Raw genomic sequence first — 19,830 nt, 5'->3', positions numbered from 1 at the left:
TCATCCATGTACATCAAACAAATCCTTCTCAATTCCAGAAATCAAATAGACCACAACACAGTAATACTAGGTGACTTTAACACACCTCTCTCACCACTGGACAGATCTTCCAAACAAAAATTGAACAAACAAACCATAGATCTCAATAACACAATCAATAACTTAGACTTAATGGACATATATAGAATATACCATCCAATGAAGAGCAAATACACTTTCTCTTCAGCATCACATGGATCCTTCTCTAAAATAGACCATATATTATGCAACAAAGCTACTGTTAGCAAATACAAGAAGATAGAGATACTACCTTGTATTCCATCAGATCATAATGGATTGAAATTAGAAATAAATGACAGAATAAAAAACAAACTACTCCAACACTTGGAGATTAAATAATATGCTACTGTATGACAAATGGATAACAGAAAACATCAGGAGGGAAATAAAAAAAAATTCTTAAATGTAAATGAGAACAAAGACACATCATATCAAAATCTCTGGGACACTATGAAAGCAATACTTAGAGGAAAATTTATTTCATGGAGTGCATTCAATAAAAGAAAAAAATCAACAAATAAATGACTTAACACTACAACTCAAAGCCCTAGAAAAAGAACAGAGCAACACCAAAAGAAGTAGAAAACAGGAAATAGTTAAAATCAGAGCTGAAATCAACGAAATTGAAACAAAAGAAACAATAGAAAAAAATTGACAAAATAAATAGTTGGTTCTTTGAAAAAATAAACAAAATTGATAAACCCTTAGCCACACTAACAAAGAGAAGGAGAGAGAAAACTCAAATTACTAGAATTCGGAATGAACAAGGAAATATCATGACAGACATGATTGAAATAATACAAAACATAATTAGAAGCTATCTTGAAAATCTATACTCCAACAAAATAGAAAATCTCAAAGACATCAACAAGTATCTAGAGACATATGAATTACCTAAACTGAACCAGGAGGACATACACAATTTAAATAGATCAATTTCAAGTAATGAAATAGAAGAAGTCATCAAAAGCCTACTAACAAAGAAAAGTTCAGAACCAGATGGGTTCTCAGCCAAGTTCTACAAAACTTTTAAAGAAGAGCTCATTCCAATACTCCTCAAAGTATTCCATGAAATAGAAGAGGAGGGAACCCTCCCAAACTCATTCTATGAAGCCAATATCACCCTGATACCTAAACCAGACAGACACATGGAGGAAAGAAAATTTCAGACCCATATCCTTAATGAACATCGCAAAAATTCTCAACAAAATTTTAGCAAATCTCATACAAAAATATATTAAAAAGATGGTGCACCATGATTAAGTGGGTTTTATCCCAGGGATGCAAGGTTGGTTCAACATCTGGAAATCAATAAATGTAATTCACCATATCAACAGACTTAAAGTCAAGAATCACATGATTATTTTGATGGATACAGAAAAAGCATTTGATAAAATACAGCATCTCTTCATGCTCAAAACACTGGAAAAAATAGGGATAGTGGGAACATTCCTTAACCTTGTAAAGGCCATCTATGCTAAGTCCATGGCCAATATCATTCTAAATGGTGAAAAACTGAAAGCATTCCCCCTAAAAACTGGAACAAGGCAGGGATGCCCTCTTTTACCACTTCTATTCAACATTGTTCTTGAAACTCTAGCCAGAGCAATTAGGCCAAAGAAATTAAAGGTATACAAATAGGAAAAGAAGAACTCAAACTATCCCTATTTGCTGATGACATGATTATATATTTAGAGGAACCTGGAAATTCCACCAGAAAACTTTTAGAACTCGTAAGTGAATTCAGTAAAGTAGCAGGATATAAGATCAATGCTCATAAATCTAGTGCATTTTTATACGTAAGTGATGAATCCTCAGAAAGAGAAGTTAGGAAAACTACCCCATTCACAATAGCCTCAAAAAAAATAAAATAAAATACTTGGGAATCAATCTAACAAAAGAGGTGAAAGACCTCTACAAAGAGAACTACAGAACACTAAAGAAAGAAATTAAAGAAAACTTTAGAAGATGGAAAGATCTCCCATGTTCTTGGATAGGCAGAATTAATATTGTCAAAATGGCCATACTACCAAAAGTGCTATACAGATTCACTGCAATTCCAATTAAAATCCCAATGATGTACCTTACAGAAATAGAGCAAGCAATCATGAAATTCATCTGGAAGAATAAGAAACCCAGAATAGCTAAAGCAATCCTTAGCAGGAAGAGTGAAGCAGGGGGTATCGCAATACCAGAACTTCAACTATACTACAAAGCAATGGTAACAAAAATGGCATGGTATTGTCACCAAAATAAACAGGTAGATCAATGGTACAGAATAGAGGACACAGACATAAACCCAAATACAATTTTCTCATACTAGACAAAGGTGCCAAAAACATGCAATGGACAAAAATAGCCTCTTCAATAAATGGTGCTGGGGAAACTGGAAATCCATATGCAGCAGACTGAAACTAAACCCCTATCTCTCACCCTGCACAAAACTCAACTCAAAATGGATCAAGGACCTTGGAATCAGACAAGAGACCCTGCATATTATAAAAGAAAAAGTAGGTTCAAATCTTCAACATGTCGGCGTAGGATCAGACTTCCTTAACAGGACTCCCATAGCACAAGAAATAAAAAGCAAGAATCAATAACTGGGATAGATTCAAACTAAAAAGCTTTCTCTCAGCAAAGGAAATTATCAGTAATGTGAAGAGAGAGCCTACAGAGTGGGAGAAAATCTTTGCCACTCATACTTCAGATAGAGCACTAATTTCCAGAATCTATAAAGAACTCAAAGTCTACACCAAAATACAAATAACCCAATCAATAAATGGGCTAAGGAAATGAACAGACACTTCACAGAAGATGTACAAGCAATCAACAGATATATGAAAATATTCATCTATAGTAATAAGAGAAATGCAAATCAAAACTACCCTAAGATTCTATCTCACCTCAATTAGAATGGTGATTATCAAGAATACAAGTAACAAATAGGTGTTGGCGAGGATGTGGGGAAAAAGGTACACTCATACATTGCTGGTGGGGTTGCAAATTAGTGCAGCCACTCTGGGAAGCAGTGTGGAGATTCCTTAGAAAACTTGGAATGGAACCACCATTTGACCCAGCTACCCCACTCCTTGGCCTATACCCAAAGGACTTAAAATCAGCATACTTACAGTACCCAGTCACATCAATGTTCATAGCTGCTCAATTCACAATAGCCAGATTGTGGAACCAACCTAGATGCCCTTTGATTGATGAATGGATAAAGAAACTGGTGTATATATAAACAATGGAATATTACTCAGCCATAAAGAATAATAAAATTATGGCATTTGCAGGCAAATGGATGAAATGGGAGAATATATGCTAAGTGAGATAAGCCAATCTCAAAAAACCAGAGGATGAATGATCTTACTGATAAGTGGATGATGACACATAATGGGGGGTGGGAAGGAGGGACTGTATAGAAGGAAAAGAGGGGTGGGAGGGTTGAGGTGGGAGGAAAAAATAACAGAATGAATCAAACACCATTACCCTATATAAATGTATGCTTACACAAATGGTATGCTTCTACTTCATGTACAACCAGAGAAACAAGTTGTACTCCATTTGCTTACAATTAAAACAAATGTGAGGGGGGCGAAAAATAAATGAAGTGAGGGATCCTTCTCAATGTGCAAAAAATGACTCGCAGAACTCAGAAAAACTTTACAATAAACCAGTAAATGTAAGTAAAGGTAACAGGTGAACAGCCAGACAAAGAGGTAGATAGGGGGAGGTCGGAAAGGGCCCTAGGTGTAGTCTGTGTCCCTGATTTGGGGTGTACCACCCTGCCACTATGGAGCAGTGCATGTGTTCACCGTTTTGGAAGTTCTTGGAATTTGAAGCTCTCTAAATTGTTCAAGAGTTTTTATAATCTAATTTGCAGCCCTTAAGCCCTCCTCAAGGGTCAGTTTGACTAGGGTCATGCGGGTGTGAATGTTCCCACCGCCTATTCCCCTTGATTAACTGCATGGGCGAAAACAGGTGGGACCCAAAGGGCCTCATTATGGGTAATAAAAGGCTGCTATCACTTGAAAAACTCCCAAGGATTTTAGGAATCTTTTGCCAGGAATAGGAATAAAGACCAAATATATTTTCTACATACCACATTATCGAGTGCTGAGGGACACTCCTTTACTTTACTGGATGAAAACAGCTGCCCTTTCAGTGCAGGGGAACCTGGGCCTGTTCTGTGCCCTTAGCACTATGGGGCGGGGGCGAGATCGGGCTGCAAGGAACGGAGGCCTCCTGAGTGTGGGGGAGGGAGCCCGCTGGCCCTTCGCCTGGGCTTTCCTCCCCTCCCCACAGCGTGGGCTGCCTGACTTCCTGCAGCACCCCTTGGCTGTCTTTCCCTTACCTCTGCCTGGACTCTATCCTCTTACTTGGTGGCCTGAGCCAGGGCACATGAACTGGAGCTGGTTTGTAGGTCCCTTGCAGGTGTCTCTGTCCACAGTGGTGTTTCCAGGCCTTCTAGTGTAGACCAGCCATTCTGCAAAGATGGGTTCACAGCTTCCTGCTCAGTCTTTCCCATGCGGTGCTCTTTCAGGAACTTAGTACATATTGGGGCCTGAGAGTTAGGCACCTGTGTGACTTACCACATGCCCAGAACACCCTACGTCCTTCCTCCCTACTCCTGCCGCCTCCTGGAGATGTAAAGAAATGACCCAGGAAAATCCCAGAGAGCTGACTTCCTGTTCATGTACTTCCTGTTTCACATGCCATGAGGGCTACCTTGATTTTATTTTTCCTTGCCCCCCACAACCTGAATTATTCAAAACTCAGCCCCATTACCAGCGTTCACTAAACGATTCACAAGGGTGACAGCTTTGCTCCAGGATGGAGTAACAGGAAGGCACATCTCGCCCCCTCGGCCTCCTGCGACTCCCTGTTTCACCTTCCCCCTCTCAACTCCTCTCTCCCTTTCCACAGCAACAAATTTCTTCCTGTCCCATGCAAAGCAAATCCTTCCACACCCAGACCTCTTGAGATCTCACCTTATGCCTTAAGTGCTTATCAAGTTAATGTGTCAAATCAAGAACCCTTCCTAAGGGGGAAAGTGTGTTTTCCCTACTTGTGAATCCTGTAAATGATCCCCACTGGTCACTCATCCTGATTTATCTCTCATCCAATCCCAAGCCTTCTAAATTTGCTTCCCCTTTTGACTACTGCCCCTCTGTCTTCCTCCCCATAGCAGAACCCTCTCCTCTGCACCCCGAAAGGGCTCTGCCACCTCTGTTTTAGGCCTTTCTCTTGTCAATCTCTTGGTCCTTGAGGCTCCCAACAGAAAATATCTTCCTGTAAGTCAGAGCAAGGGGCTGACTCAGTCTTATTGGTTCCTGACCCAGAGCTCATATCTCCTGCCTTCTGAAGCGTTATTATGGAACTCTTCCGGCCCACTCTAAAATGCTCGGTGTGTCCTCAAAGCCAGGCTTCAGAGGCAGTGGTGCAGGTCAAGAAGTGGGCAGGGATACAATCCATACTGAGCCATGAGTAAACAGCCCCTGAGTGGAGTCGGTTGACCAGAGCAGCAAAGTGGAGGCCCCATTCCTAGCTGGAGGCCGGTCATGGAGCTGACCACCACAGAGTCACTGAGGATGGCCCCCAGAGAGGGTCTGATGTTGTGCAGGGCATGGCAGGCCAGGCGGCCTCAGCTGGGTCTCCTGGAGGCAGGTACGGTTCCACCTCTTCAGAGGCTGGCTGTCTCTGCAGGTTCATGACCGCCTGGATCGCTACTGCTGTGGCTTCCAACCTGAGCCCTCAGACCCCTGTGTGGAAGAAAGACTGCGAGAGAAATGCCGGAACCCCACAGAGCTGCGGCTGGTCCACATTCTGGTATGTCTCCTCTACACGATAGTTCCCTGTCACTCTGGACCTGGGTCTTCCTGTCGCTTGCAGAAGATACTGTTGGTGAGTCGAGGTGATCAGACACTACTGTTTCCCAATCCTATTCTTGGCAGCAGAGCCCTTTGCCCTGAATGATATTTCCAGGAATCTGCAATGAATGCCTAAAACTGACCAAATGGAGCTTTTGAGAGTGTGGCTCAGGTGGGTGGAGGCTGGAACCCTATTTTCACTGTCTCCACTGCCCCAAAGAAACTCCAGAGAACTCTGAGGCCTCCTGGAAGCAGTTTGAGAATGGAGCCTTTTGAATGGACTGGAGAAGAGGCAAAGAGAGGGGAAGGTGGTGGGGGGCAGACGGGTCCTAGAAACAGTATAGCTCCTAACTTAAGATTAGGTTGCTAGAGAGGATTGTGGGAAATTAGCATGGAATTTTGGAGAACACATGGGAATGGAGTGTGTACATGGGAGTAAGGACCAGAAGAGATGGCTTCCCAATCCTAACCACACCTTATTTTTTAAGGTACTAAAGAATTCTGTTGCTGGTTGTAGTTTGGAAAAGAATTTGGAGACACTAAGCTCTCCTCCTGTGGATGTAGTCTGATCAGTGCTTTCTGAGGATAAATGGGATGCTTAGGGGATGCCAGGTGCTCAGGTGCAGGTGGCAAAGTAGGTGCACATGAGTGCACACATGTATAGTGTGAGCATGCATGTGTGCAACACCTCATGAAGCCATGGGGAGTAGGCTCCCTGTTGTACCTTCAAATTCCCACACGAGTAGGAAGTCCCTTGTCTTGCACTTTAGCAGGTGGTGCTGTGGCTTAACTTTACAGGTCCTGGTGTGAACCAGCCATGCTACTTATAAGCCATATGATCTTATGTAAATTGTGTTTTAATTGCTTCTGTGAAATGAGGCTCACCCTAGTGCTTTCCTCCTAGGGTTGCTAGGAGGATTAATTGAGATAATGTTTGGGAAACACTTAGCATAGTACTCCTTATAGAGTAAGCACTCAGTCATGGGTACTATTTGGACAAGTAGGATAGATCGTGAGACTGACAGTTCAGGGTCCCCAACCTCTTAATTTTTTTTTTTTTTTTTTTTTTTTTTGTGGACGGAGGCTGGCAGGTACTGAGGATTGAACTAAGGGGCACTCAACCACTGAGCCACATACGGAGCTATATTTTCTGTTTAATTAGAGCCAGGGTCTCACTGAGTTGCTTAGCACCTCACTTTTACTGAGGCCGGCTTTGACCTCACGATCCTCGCATCTCGGCCACCCAAGCCACTGGGATTACAGGTGTACACCACCACGACCGGCCGGCAACCCCTTAAGACTGAAAGTCCACAGGTGCCAGCTATCCTCACCTTTACCCACCCTCTCTGTCCATCCTCTTCCCCTGAGGTTCGGAGCAGCAATCCGTCTCATCTGGTCTACATCGACAATGCCGGCAACCTTCAGCACCCTGAGGACAAGCTGAACTTCCGGCTGCTGGAGGGCATTGATGGGTGAGGATCTGAGGGGTTGGGTGTAGGTTTGTGGAGTGAGGCTGGATGGCCCTGCTGCAGACGGTGGGGCCATGGATAGTGAGAAAGCCAGTCCATCAGACCATAGTTGTTGGATCTGAGCTTCAGGAGAAGTGGGGATCCCTGGGAAAGCCGAGAGGGATAGACCCTGATAGCCTCCTGCTTCTGAGGAACCAGCAGCCTCCTGGGGTCTGGGAAGGCCAGTTCTTCCCTGGCTGTGGGCAGGAGAGCCAGACTGGGGCCCACCCTTCCCTGCTCACACTCGGCAGGCAGCTGGGCCTCCCAGGCTTGTTCAGGTTCTGCATTTGCCAGGCAGAGCTGAGGTTAGCTGACTTGATCCATGGGGCTTCTCTGTGGGATGGCGCCCATCTAGAAGGCAAAAAAATCTGAGAGCAAGATAGTATGAAGCAGGCCTGGGGACTTTGGTTTCCCAGCTATGCGGCTTTGACAGTCTGGCTTCCCCTTCCATTGGAACTTTCTGAGATCACTTTTGTTCTTCCTTTCTATTGTGGGGTTCTGGGGCCTCTGCTCCAGGTTTCCTGAGTCTGCCGTGCAGGTTCTTGCATCAGGGTGTCTACAGAATTTGCTGCTCAAGTCATTGCAGATGGACCCCGTGTTCTGGGAGAGCCAAGGTGGAGCCCAGGGGCTGAAGCAGGTCCTGCAGACCCTGGAGCGGAGGGGACAAGTCCTGCTGGGACACATCCGGAAGCACAACCTCACACTCTTCAGGGATGATGACCTGTGAGTCCATGGCTGCCCAATCAGGGCCCCTTGCTGGTGGGCTCCTTGCAGCACACCCCTCGGCTGATCTGATGAGCATCCATCTGATGGCCATGTTTCCTTGGGCTCGCTCATCTTGAGGACAAGTGGGAAAAGCCAGAAACCCGAAGGTTACATGGGTGCCAGGGATGTTTCTCCTACTTGGGATGGTGGATATGGCGTTGGATTTTTAATCTCGCCACATTCTTTTCTGTCTTCTGGGTTCTGGCTGTTTATCCCATCACACAAACATGTTCGGGGATGTTCTGTGAACTGGTCCATGGAGCAGCGTACCTGCTTGTGTAGAGCTGGACGTGTGTGTGTGTGGTGTGTGTGTGGTATGTAGGTGTGCATGGCAGGTGTGCACGCCCACATACAATATGTGAGACAAACTTAATAAAGGTCTTCATAGAATTTTACTTGTGACCGGAACTGCTCTGACTGAAGGCTGATTCAGGTCTGAGATATTAACCCTAAACATTTGTCTTTATAGGCTTTAACTATTCAATTCCTACTAGTTGTGGGTATCTTTTTTTTTTTTAAGTTATAAAAGTAATCATGCTCACTAAAATCAAATTCATAAGTAATAGAAGCAATTAATAGAGTAAGTGACAGTACCAGAATCTCCCTAGAGATGTATATGTATGTTAGTCAAACTCACACTAGATGCAAATTTAAAAAAATAGTAAAAGTGGGGTCATACTTGCTTTTTAACCACACTTTTTACTTTGTTCACAATACTATATTGGTCATCTGAATTGATCTAATTTTTATTGATGGGTACATGAAATTCCAAGGCAGGAATGTGTCATTTTATTCAACCATTCCCATAATATTAAAATGGCTAGTTTTAACCAATAAACAATGCTGTGAACGTCACTGCATGATATGAAATATTTGCCAGCTAGATTCCCAGAAGTGGATTTCTGGTCCAAGTTATGGACACTATTTTAAAAGAAATTGCCATCCAAAATGTGCTGTCAATCTATACTTCTACTAAGAAGGCAGAGAACTATTTCCCTATACCCCAATACTTGATATTCTTAGACTCGATTTGTTTTTTAATCACTTGAAATACTTATTCACTATAAACACCAATTTAGTGTTCAATTTTCCAATATCTTTGTATTATACTTTTTAATAGTTCCAATTAGTTATACATGACAGTAGAATGCATTTTGACACATCATACATAAATGGAGTATAACTTCTCATTCTTCTGGTTGTACATGATAGTTACACAGGTCGTGTAACCCTACGTGCACATAGGGAAATAATGTCTGCTTTATTCCTACCCCCATACCCTTTCCTCCCTTTACTCTCCTCTGTCTAATCCAAAGTAACCTTATTCTTCCCTAGTTGTCCCCCACCACCTTATTGTGAATTAGCATCTGCATAGCAGAGAAAACATTTGACCTTTTTATTCTTTGGGATCGGCTTATTTCACTTAGCATAATATTCTCCAGCTCCATCCATTTACTGGCAAATGCCATAATTTCATTCTTTAAGGATGAGCAATATTCCATTTTGCATATACACCACATTTTCTTTATCCATTAATCAGACTTGGCTTTTATCTAAGAGGGAGATCTATTTTAAAAAATGCATTTTCTATTTAAAATTTAATCTAACTTTTTTTTGGGGGGGGTGGGCAGTACTGGGGATCGAATCCAGGCATGCGCTACCACTGAGCTGCCACTCCAGCCTTTTTTTTTTTTTTTTTTTTTTTTTTTGAGATGGGGTCTCACTAAGTTGCTCAGGTTTGCTTGAAAGTTGCAGTTCTCCTGTGTCACCTCCTGAGTTGCTGGGATTACCATGCTGGGCTGCATTTCCTTTATTAGGGAAATTATCTTCCCATTTAGGTACTCGTCATTTGCCATTTTCTGGTTTTTCTTTTTAAGACATTTATCCTTCCCTTGTTAATTTGATAGAAATCTTTGAGTCTAATTAGTGCAATCAATCTTTCCTGTTAAATATGTTGTAAACGTTTTCTTCCAGTCTGCCATTTTTCTTTGTTTATGGAGTCTTTTGCCATTTGGAAAATTTTAATTTTTATGTGATCAAATTCCTTTTCCTTTTGAGTCTCCTACATTTCCTGTCTTAGGCTGTTACTGAGATTGTTTAAATACTACTTATGTAGTATTCCTTTTATATTCACTTTAAGTCCATATGAAATTTATATTTGAAAATGGTGTGAGTTAGAGATCTAACTTATTTCATTTTCCCTCAAGTGGAGAATCAGTTGTTTCTGCACCATTATTGAAGAGTCTATCCTTCACTGATCTCAAAGTTTTACCCTTATCAGATACTAAATACACATCCCCTGTGGTCCATTTGTGATTTCTGTTCTGTTCCACTGATTTTTTTTTTTTTTTTCAATTCTTGCATCAACATGACCCTTTTTAAACTGGGTTTTTTTTTTTTTTTTTTTCCTTGCTATCTAGTAGGGCAGGCTCCTTTCTTTTTGTTCTACGTGCATTTCTTTTCTTGCTATTTTTGTACATTTATCTTTTTAATATGATCACATTTCCATGAAGCATGCCACTTCTTTCCCACAGTTCTCAAAATCCCAATGTGTTTTGGGATTATATCAAATTTATAGAGTAATTAGCAGCAATCGAACTCATTTAACTATTGAGTGCCCACATTCAGGGACTGGCTTATCCATTCACTATTCTTTAATCTCTAATAAAATTTTAAAGTTTTCTTCTACAAAAGTTCATTTTAAACATATAACTTATACTAATTAAGAATTTTTAAAATTATATTTTTAAGATAAATATTTAGATGCACATCTTGGGATTTTTAAGTAGAAAATCATTTTTACAGAAGGATAGCATTTATCTTTTTATTTTGTGTGTGTGAATGCAATTTCTGTTGTTTTATTACTTGGATTGGGATCTCTCTGGAACAAAGTTGAATAATAGTAACTATAGTATCATCTGTATCTTATTCCTAACTTCTATGGCTTCACCACCATCAGATTTAAAGAACTCATTTCTGAAACATGTCTTTCATCAAGTCAAGGAAGTTTAAGTTTCTTTTTATTAACATAGAATTTTGCAAAAATCAAGGGAATTTTAAATGCATCTTTAGTGTCCATTGAACATACTGTTTTTCTCTCTTTTTGCTAAGTAACCTTTTATGTTATCACAATAAACCTGTTGGGCTGAGCTATATTAGTCTTCTAGGAACTGAAGCATTTATTTACTAATATTTTTAGAATCTTTGCGTATATATTTATGGATGGTCTAAAAGTTTTCCTTAAGTACTCTATGGCCATCTTGTTGAATCTAAGCAAGCCTCATAAAATGAATACAGAATTTCTTTCAATTGCTTTGGAATCATTTAAATATGAATACTTTATTCTTCAAAGGCTTACAGAACTCTCCCGTAAAACCTTCTGGTCCCTGTGCCTTTCACTGGATTTTTTACAACCTTTTGGAGGAGGTTCCAACCCAGTGTGGGAGGTGGGGTAAGGGGCTATAGTCAACCAGCACACCTGGCCTGCTCCATGGGCATGGGAAGGCAGGCATGTCCTTGGCAAGACAAGGTCCTGGGAAGAGGGATTTTGGCTTCAGGTAGCTCAAGTTTTTATTTCATGGTAACCAAGATGTTTTTCTTTGAATTCTTTGTCCCCCCTCCCTTTGCTCCCAATTCTTTCCAAAGACACCCAGGCCAAACTCTCCTCCTGTTCCCAGCCAGTTTCCAGGTACCAGACATTGCTCTGCTTTCTGCCTACACTCAGCCAGAGGTGGAACTGAGACACTTGCCACCCTGGAAAATGGCAAGGAGAGAGGAATACAAAGAAACATTTCATTGCCAAAGCAGAGTTGGGGCTGTCACAGCAGGATGAGACTCATTATACTTCGGAAAAACTAACAGCTGACACTGAGGGGCTGAATATACAAATGGACCATAGCCAGACCCCACCTGACCATTAAACTATGACCCACACCTCTTGTAGCAACCAGCCCAGAAAACCAAACCATAGCATCAGCATCAGCCCAGCAGAGTGAGGACTTGGCCAATGACTGTCAACTTCTCCATTTTTTTGTCCTTCAACTCAGGACCAGCTGGAGAAAGTCAGATATGTACCCCTGGCCAGGCTCATAGGCACCCCATTTCTAGGTAACCTACCTCCAGATTCCCCCAAATCGATGATGGGCCAATGGGCCTCCACTCAGGGACACCTGAGGCCCTCAATTTTCTCCCCTATAAACCCTCCCACTCTGCCTGGAGTCTCTGCAAGACAGTGATAGCTGACTCCCTAGCAGGAGCAAGCCTCTGTTCTCGTTTGGGAGGGCCGTAGATTTCCACACGGTATGACTGAGGATTGACCAGAGAGATGGTAATCTGGGTGAAGGCAGCTATCGGGCCTCTGGGGCAGATAGTCACATTGTGAAAACAGGTTCCCTTACACTGAAATGATCTAGGTGGCCAGAGGCCACTTGTGAAAGGAGTGGGCACCTGCAGGCAGGTGGGATGGCTGGGGAGGATGTGAAGCTTTTCTGAAAACACCAAGCCGGACTCTTCCTGTCTGTGGATGAGGCCCTTTTTGTCCTAACAAGAAAAGTTCTGCTCCACACAAAAAGGAACTGTGTGGACAAATACTGAGAGGTCCCTGCTAGCCTGTCCAGGGCACATCAACCACCTGTGACACTGTAGGACAGGGTCCAGTCTCCGGGGTCAGCCCACCCAGTGAAGATGCCATTTCTGGATGCTCCTCTCAACTGGCTTCTTCCCCACCTGGTGGGGTGGGCTCACCATGAAATGTGTTTTACATGGATCAAAGCATTTAACCTCACTGTGACTCTTTGGATAGGCATGATTATTATCTCCACTTTATTGATGATGCAGAGGGGATAACTTACCTGAGGTTACACAGTTTGTAGGTGGAAGGGTGAGACTTCAAACCAAGGCAGGAAGTATGCTAGCAATTCTCACTTCCAAGCCCACCACTAAGTGATGTTCCCATTGCCCTCCCAGCCTCTGACAGCTCCTTTTCTAGCAATCCCTTTGGATGCCTCTTTCTTCTTTTTCCCTTTTCTATTTTTGTGGTACAGGGGATTTTGGATCCAGGGGTGCTCTACCAGTGAGCTACATCCCCAGCTCTTTAAAAATTTTGAGACAGGGTGTTGCTAGGTGGCCTTGAACTTGTGATCCTCCTGCCTGTCTCCCCAGTAGCTGAGATCACAGGTATGCAACATGGTGCCTGGCAGGGCCACAGCCCCTTGGCCAATCACATTGACAAGCATTTGGCTGTTTGCTGGTTAAAGTCTGCTCAGTCTATTAACTGCATCTTCCCTGGAAACTGGAAACTTCATCTACTTTTCACTTAAAAAAAAAAAAAAAATCCTCTTGGCTTGAGTACTTGCTGCTTGCCTGACACCTTCTCAGATGTTACCTCTGGAATGAGAACCATGTGCCAAGCTGAGGAGCCAACACAGCAATTCAGGACATTCCCATCAACCTGAAGAGGCCATCAGGAGAGGCCCTGCTAGGGGTCTGCAGTGTGTATGGGGGGTAGGATGGGAGGGGACTGGGGTTCTCAGTTTCAGGCAAATCAGCCTTGAGAAAGAGGCCAGTCAAGGGGTCACAACTGCCGGCCTCCGCACTGCCCCAACTGGCTTCACCCCATATCTCATTCTGCTCCTCCTGCACCCAAATGGGCTATTCCAAGAAAAATGGAGTTTCCACATTGGAAGCGCTGACTGTAGTCACACAGGTTCACAATCTTCTAGATGCAATTCCAACAATCCTCAAAGCTCTGAAAATTGAAAGCTTTTTAATGTACTTGGTGCCAAAACTCCTGTTACCCTCGGTGTGAATATTCATACAATTCTCTGTAGAAATCGGTGTGTTTGGTTATTAGGTGTAACCTCAGACCCTGCTGAGGGTATTGCAGGCTGCACGGTCTGTGTGCCATATCACCTTTCTAAATCTGAAAAATTCAGAATTGAGTCACATGTGGCCCCAGGGTTTGGGTATGTAATAATTAACACTAAGGGCTTGTGCCAGGTTTTGAGGAACTTTCTGTGAACCCCAGGTCCCAGTTCTTGGGTTCTCCTGGTTCTTTGATGGGACACAGTGTTAAGATACAGATTTAAAATAAATAACATGAGAAAATAAACACTCCTAATGTTAAATTAGCTCTGATAACTCCTACACAATTTTTGCACAATTTTCAGTTAAACTGACTATGGGGATGATGGACATGATCTATATTTTTTTAGGAGTCCAGGTTAATGGATATATGGATTTATCAAAACTCAAGAAATACTAAAGAGCTGTGCATAAATAAACAATAATAAAACACATTTTTAAAATGCCAGAAAGCAGCAGCACAAAAGGAGGAGCTGGTATTGCTCAGCACTGACAAGGGTGGCCTGGGCTCCTGCACATGAAGGTTCCACTCCTGTCATGCACAAGCTGTGTGACCTGGGAAAGGATGCTAGCTTCCAGTGTGTCCACACAATGTTCTACAGATACCCAGAGTCTTGTTTTCAAATAATGCTCCGTGAAGTGAGAGAAGGGTCACACAAGAACAAAAAAGCAAAGTTTCACTCTTCTACAGGAGGCCTACATGCTGCTGTGGTGCTCCCACCATATCTTTAGCAATCCCTCAGAAGTTCTAGCTCATTCTGCAAGTGTTCAACACTAACGTTAACGGATAGCTGAAGTTAGCCTTTGCCATAACTGCTCTGAAGGTTGTGGGGCAAAGATGTGCTCATGTGGTGTTGAGGAATGTGGACGCTATCTCGCCAAGAGGGCCAGGAGCCCATTGAGGAGGAAGTGGACCATGTCATCATTATTATGCAGAAGCCACACCAGTATGAACCCCAGACCAGCTGCGAGCAGACAGGAGGATGCAAAGATGGAAAATGGGACAAGTGCTGTGAAGACCTGGAGTGATGGAAGATTAGGGCCACAGAGGGCTGTGCCTCTTCTGGCCCTTGGTGTCCAAGGCCAACACACCAAGACCACTGGTTGCCATGACCGTGCTGTGGAGTGTCCAAGAAGGAATGAGTCTGTAGGCCTTTTCTGTTAATTGTTTATATACAAATAAATAAACAAAACAAAAAACTCCATCAAAGTTTCACATACAGCAGTATCCCAAACTTAAAAAAACAGTTTTAGACTTAGGCGGAAATCCATTCCATCATTGAACCAATGAATATTCACTGAGCTCCCAGCTCAGGAGCAAGCCTTTGTGGGTGCCAAGAACCCTCTTGGGAAGCTGTGGTTGGGGTGTAGGGGTGGGGATCTATTGCACAAAAGGCTTAGTTAGCTGGGAAGTTGGAGGAGACACAAACTGGAGCTGGCCCCAAGCTGAGAGGTTTCTTTTTAATCAAGTGTAAAACCCATGCGGTGTAGGTAGTGTACAGGGCACTGATCTTAAGCTTGAGGAACACTTCTGTGGACTCCCACTGTGCAACCACCACTTGGATCAAGATGCTTCCAGTCTCCCAGTTTCCTGCATCCATCCCCAGTCTTTACCCTTTTCATGAAAACCACAATTCTGACTTCTGGCCATGGTTCCCTGTCCTAAGGACTTCATAGGAATGGATTCATGTAATACATGCTTTGGGGAGGTTTCTGATTTCTTCCACTCGACCTTGTGAGTTTCACATTCTTGCATTCACCCACACTTCGATTTTTTTTTTTCAAACTGCTGTGTCCATTTTATGAATATACCTGTGACGGATTCTTGGGTCATTTCGTGTCTGGCTGTCAAGAGTAGAGCTGTGGGCATTTGCATGTGCATCTTGTGGATGTCATAAACACATTCCTCTTGTGTTCACACCTAGAAATGGAACTGCTGCGACCTGGGGTAGAAACTGCCAAATTGTTTTTCCAGGCAGTTGTTCTCCCCACTCCCAGCCAGCAGAGTCTGAGACTTCCGGTTTCGAGCTGAGTCATGAAATATGGTTTCACATGGCAATCTGTGGTGGCAGATGGGGGCTCTAGTTGGGGAGAAAGATGTGCTGGGTAAAAGGAACGTTACAAAGGCACATGGCAACAGTGAACACGCGCCACTGGGATCTCCTGCTGTGGAGAAGGTGATAGGCACAGAACCCAGCTGCTACAAGGACTCCACCACAGCACTGGCACCAAAGCCAGCCTTCTCACAGCACCTCTCGGCAGGGCTCTAGTGCGGCAGGGATGCCCAGCTACTGGGCAGCTTTGGCTCAGGAGCTCCTGACCAGCCTGGAGCTCTACTTCCTCTCCTGCCACCTCTTCCCTTTCTCTCCACCTTCATGGAAGTCAGACCTGCAGCAGGGGCTAAATAAAAAACTGAAGTGCCTTTTCTCAAGGGGACTCTGATCTTGGGTTGACTGTCCAGCTCTGTTCCCATGGAAGCCAGAGGGGCTTGTTACTTGAATACCAGGTGAGGTATTGGCAAACCTGCTAATGGGGAAAATGGATGAAAACCACAGCTGGACTGGAAAGATGAGAAACCAAAATATCTGGTGGGCCACCTTCACGTGACGCTGCGCTCAGGGTGATTATGCTCAGAACTGAGCACATGCATTGAGGAACCCTGGGAACTATGGCTGTGGGTTGTTGACACTGTACTGGCTCCTATGGGGCTCCTGGGCCACAGAGGCCCCACAGCTTCTGGGGTGGACCAGGCATCCTCACACTTGAGTGGTCACATGGGGCAGAGGGGACTACGGTGAGGCTACTCCACTGGAAGAAAACTGCTTGCCACGCCCTGCTGAGCGTGTCCTCCATCCTAAGAGAACTGACGCCCAGGCCTTGAGTCTGAGTGTCTGGTTGAGTCTAAGACAGTCCTGCTGGCTATGCTCTTCCTCACCGCGGCCCTCTCCCACCTATTTCTGGGCTCCACCCCACACACACGGGCAGTGGCACTCATGCAGCTGGGCAAAGGATCTCTCTCCAGCCTGCGCACTGCAGACCTGATGCTTTCCCACCGCCACAGCTCCTTGGCTGGCGATCAGGATTCAAGGACTACCAACCCCCTTCCTATTGCCCAAAAAAGACGGGACCAAGATGTTTATGATCATTTAATGACTGTTCCAAACACCCTTCACTAGGCTGTGGGTGAATTTCATGGCAATGAAGCTGATGGACCATCCAACCTACCATCTCCATGATTACTCAGTTTCCAGAAGGCTGGACATAACCCGAAGGACCCAGTAGGAAACAGATCACTTAGCTGGAGCGGTTCCCTGGGATTCTTGCTGTCCTTCCTCCTTCCCCTCCTGCCCACTAAGGAACTTATCCAGGGTATGAATGACCAGGCCAGCAGAAGGGGGTGGGAGCTCACCTCTCCAGCACAAAGAGGAGTACTGGGAACACCACGCCCCAGGTGCAATCAGACACAGGGGCCCAGGCCTGCTTGATAAACAGGTCATCCCGAGAAGTTGCCACAGCAGGACTAGCGGGCTCAGGGGCACAGCTGGAGAAGCCACCCTCCCTGGGGCGTGGTGGTGGCTAGCTTGCTACGTGCTACACACCAGGACGTCTGCAAAAGGTCCCAGGAGGATCTTGTTGAAGATGCAGCGGACCCACACCAGGTAGGTGGTGAAGGGCTTGATGTTCTCGGTGAAGGTGTGGTTCTGCAGGGCCAGGACGTAGGGCACGTAGGTGCTCTCCCCCTGCTCCTGCAGCCACACCTCGTACTTCACCTCCCGTACCTTCAGGTACTTGAGGTTCCACGGGATCTGCCAGGACACAGTGAGGCGAGCCTCGGAGGCTCCCTGCACCGATGCCTGGCATCGCGCTTCCCGCACTTTGCCTGGGTACAGGCCCACTGACCACTTCTGTTTTCGGGGTCCTGGCCGGCCCTTCACCACACGCCGTATGGTCTGCATGAGGGAGGAGACATCCACCTTGGTGTCCTGATAGATTCGGAAGAGCCATTCAGGGTTCCGGCAACAGAGATGCCGGGGGACCTCGCGGCTCTGCAGGATACGGGCCTGCTCTGCCCGGTCCAGGTGGGTGATGCCCCCCTGGTCCCAGGGCCGCTCTGGGTGTGTGACTGTATTCTCTGGCATCATGTTCCGCCAGGCTACATACTGGAGGTCCATGCCAGGCAGTGTGGCCAGCGTCTTATAGGGGGTGTAGTGGTCAGGATTGACGGCATATGGAAAGAGCTCAACCACAGTAGCCCCACGTGGCAGGAAGAGGGCAGTGACCAGCTGAGCCCCATGCATGCTGACCAGCATGGAGGCATTGCTGACCAGCCGCACAACATCTGCAAAGGCATGGTCCTCCAGGGACACTGTCACTGTCTTCATCTGGAACTCCTGGGCCAGTGCCAGCAGCAGCTCTGCCTCGTTCAGGATGAGTCTGTTCTGCGTACGGCTGAAGACCAGGATGTACTCCTCTCCCAGGGGGGCCCCTGCCTGGCTCACATTTAGCTTTTCCATCATGAACTGTGCAAACTGCCGGATCTCATTGCCGGAGACGAGGATGTTGGCCTTTGGGCCCTGGGGTTGGACAAAGCCATACTGGTACCAGGTAGTGATCTTGGAGAGGCCCACGAAAGCATGGGAGAAGCAGAGCAGCCGGCCCAGGGCCTTCAGCTGGGTCCGCAGGAGTGGTTGCTTGGGGCTGAGGAGCTTGTACAGGTCGAAGTGTGCCCCCTCGCCCCAGCCCTCCATGAAGAAGAGCCGGGCCTCATGGGCCAGGCCGGGGAACTGTCGCAGGGTGTAGAAGAGTGGCAGTAGGTCATCGTGGAAGACGTGCATGAGGTTGTCAGGGTTGAAGCGGTTGGCAATGAGGGCCACGTCTGGCACGAACACTGGCTTGGGCATGAAGCGCAGGGCGGCGGCGGGCAGCTCCACGAAGTTGAAGTACTGGGTGTTGTGGTCCTCCACGGCGGACAGGTCCAGCAGGGCGGGCTGGAAGCGCCGAGAACCCAGGTTGGGTAGCATGACGGAGGTGTTGCCGTGGAAGAAGATGAACTCCTCGGCCTCGTTGGAGTAGCAGAGCCACTTGAAGCGGCAGATGCGGTCCGTGTGCGTGCGGCCGGTGCACACCATGTGTGTGCCGCCTTCCATCAGGATCTGCAGAGCCTTTGGGTAGTCGATCCTCAGTGCCAGGGTGGGCTCCGGATCCTGCTGGCCGAGGGCCAGCTCCTCTTCCAGATTGGCTGCATGCTCGCGTAGGCGCACGTGCTTCCACAGGACCGCTGCCAGCACCGACACCAGGAGGGCATTGAACACCGCTGACAGGTGCATCCTAATGCCACGGTGGGGCCCTAGTGAGATGATGGCTGCTGGGGAGTGGCACAGGTAAAGTGGGCTTCACCCATCCCTAGGGTGCCCCAAGGACCAGGAAAGCCTGCAGGTAGAAAGAAAGGAAAAGGAGTTGACAGATCAGAGTCATGACGAGCTCCCACTAGGCCAGGCACCGCACCTGGCTCTGTATGCCTGCTGCGGCACTGAGTCTTTGCAACCATTGTGCACACAGCTGCAATAGTAGACTGTTGTTCAAAATGTTCGCCCATCCCATTGCTTTCATGAGGGCCGCAGGCATGCTTGCACACGATTTTGCACTTGGCTGCGTTACTTTGCTTTGGCCGGTGAGATTTTAGTAGCCAGAATGTAATGAAATGTTGTGGAAGGTGCCTGAACTGCCTTGGCCTCTTTACACTTATGTCACTGGCATGTGTTCAG

General features: G+C 45.7%; 2 protein-coding genes across 3 annotated transcripts in view; one reads left to right on the top strand and one right to left on the bottom strand.

Moving 5' to 3' along the window:
• GASK1A (golgi associated kinase 1A) overlaps window positions 1-9,771 on the top strand; it is a 66,379-nt gene extending 56,608 nt beyond the window's left edge. For both annotated transcript variants that reach the window (XM_079114162.1, XM_079114161.1), the window contains exons 3-5: window positions 5,767-5,889; window positions 7,299-7,402; window positions 7,955-9,771. In XM_079114162.1, the coding sequence (XP_078970288.1) occupies window positions 5,767-5,889; window positions 7,299-7,402; window positions 7,955-8,165 (438 nt within the window). In that variant the 3' untranslated portion in view covers window positions 8,166-9,771. The remainder of the gene's footprint in view (window positions 1-5,766; window positions 5,890-7,298; window positions 7,403-7,954) is intronic.
• Window positions 9,772-9,935: 164 nt separating this feature from the next.
• POMGNT2 (protein O-linked mannose N-acetylglucosaminyltransferase 2 (beta 1,4-)) overlaps window positions 9,936-19,830 on the bottom strand; it is a 34,553-nt gene continuing 24,658 nt past the window's right edge. The window contains exon 2 of the mRNA XM_079115862.1: window positions 9,936-19,495. Within this exon, the coding sequence (XP_078971988.1) occupies window positions 17,650-19,392 (1,743 nt within the window). The 5' untranslated portion in view covers window positions 19,393-19,495 and the 3' untranslated portion in view covers window positions 9,936-17,649. The remainder of the gene's footprint in view (window positions 19,496-19,830) is intronic.

This window comes from Sciurus vulgaris (genome assembly GCF_902686455.1).
Source record: "Sciurus vulgaris genome assembly, chromosome: 16".
Taxonomy (NCBI): Eukaryota; Metazoa; Chordata; class Mammalia; order Rodentia; family Sciuridae; genus Sciurus; species Sciurus vulgaris.
Note: the sequence above shows the minus strand (reverse complement) of the source record. Positions and strands in the feature narration are given on the sequence as shown.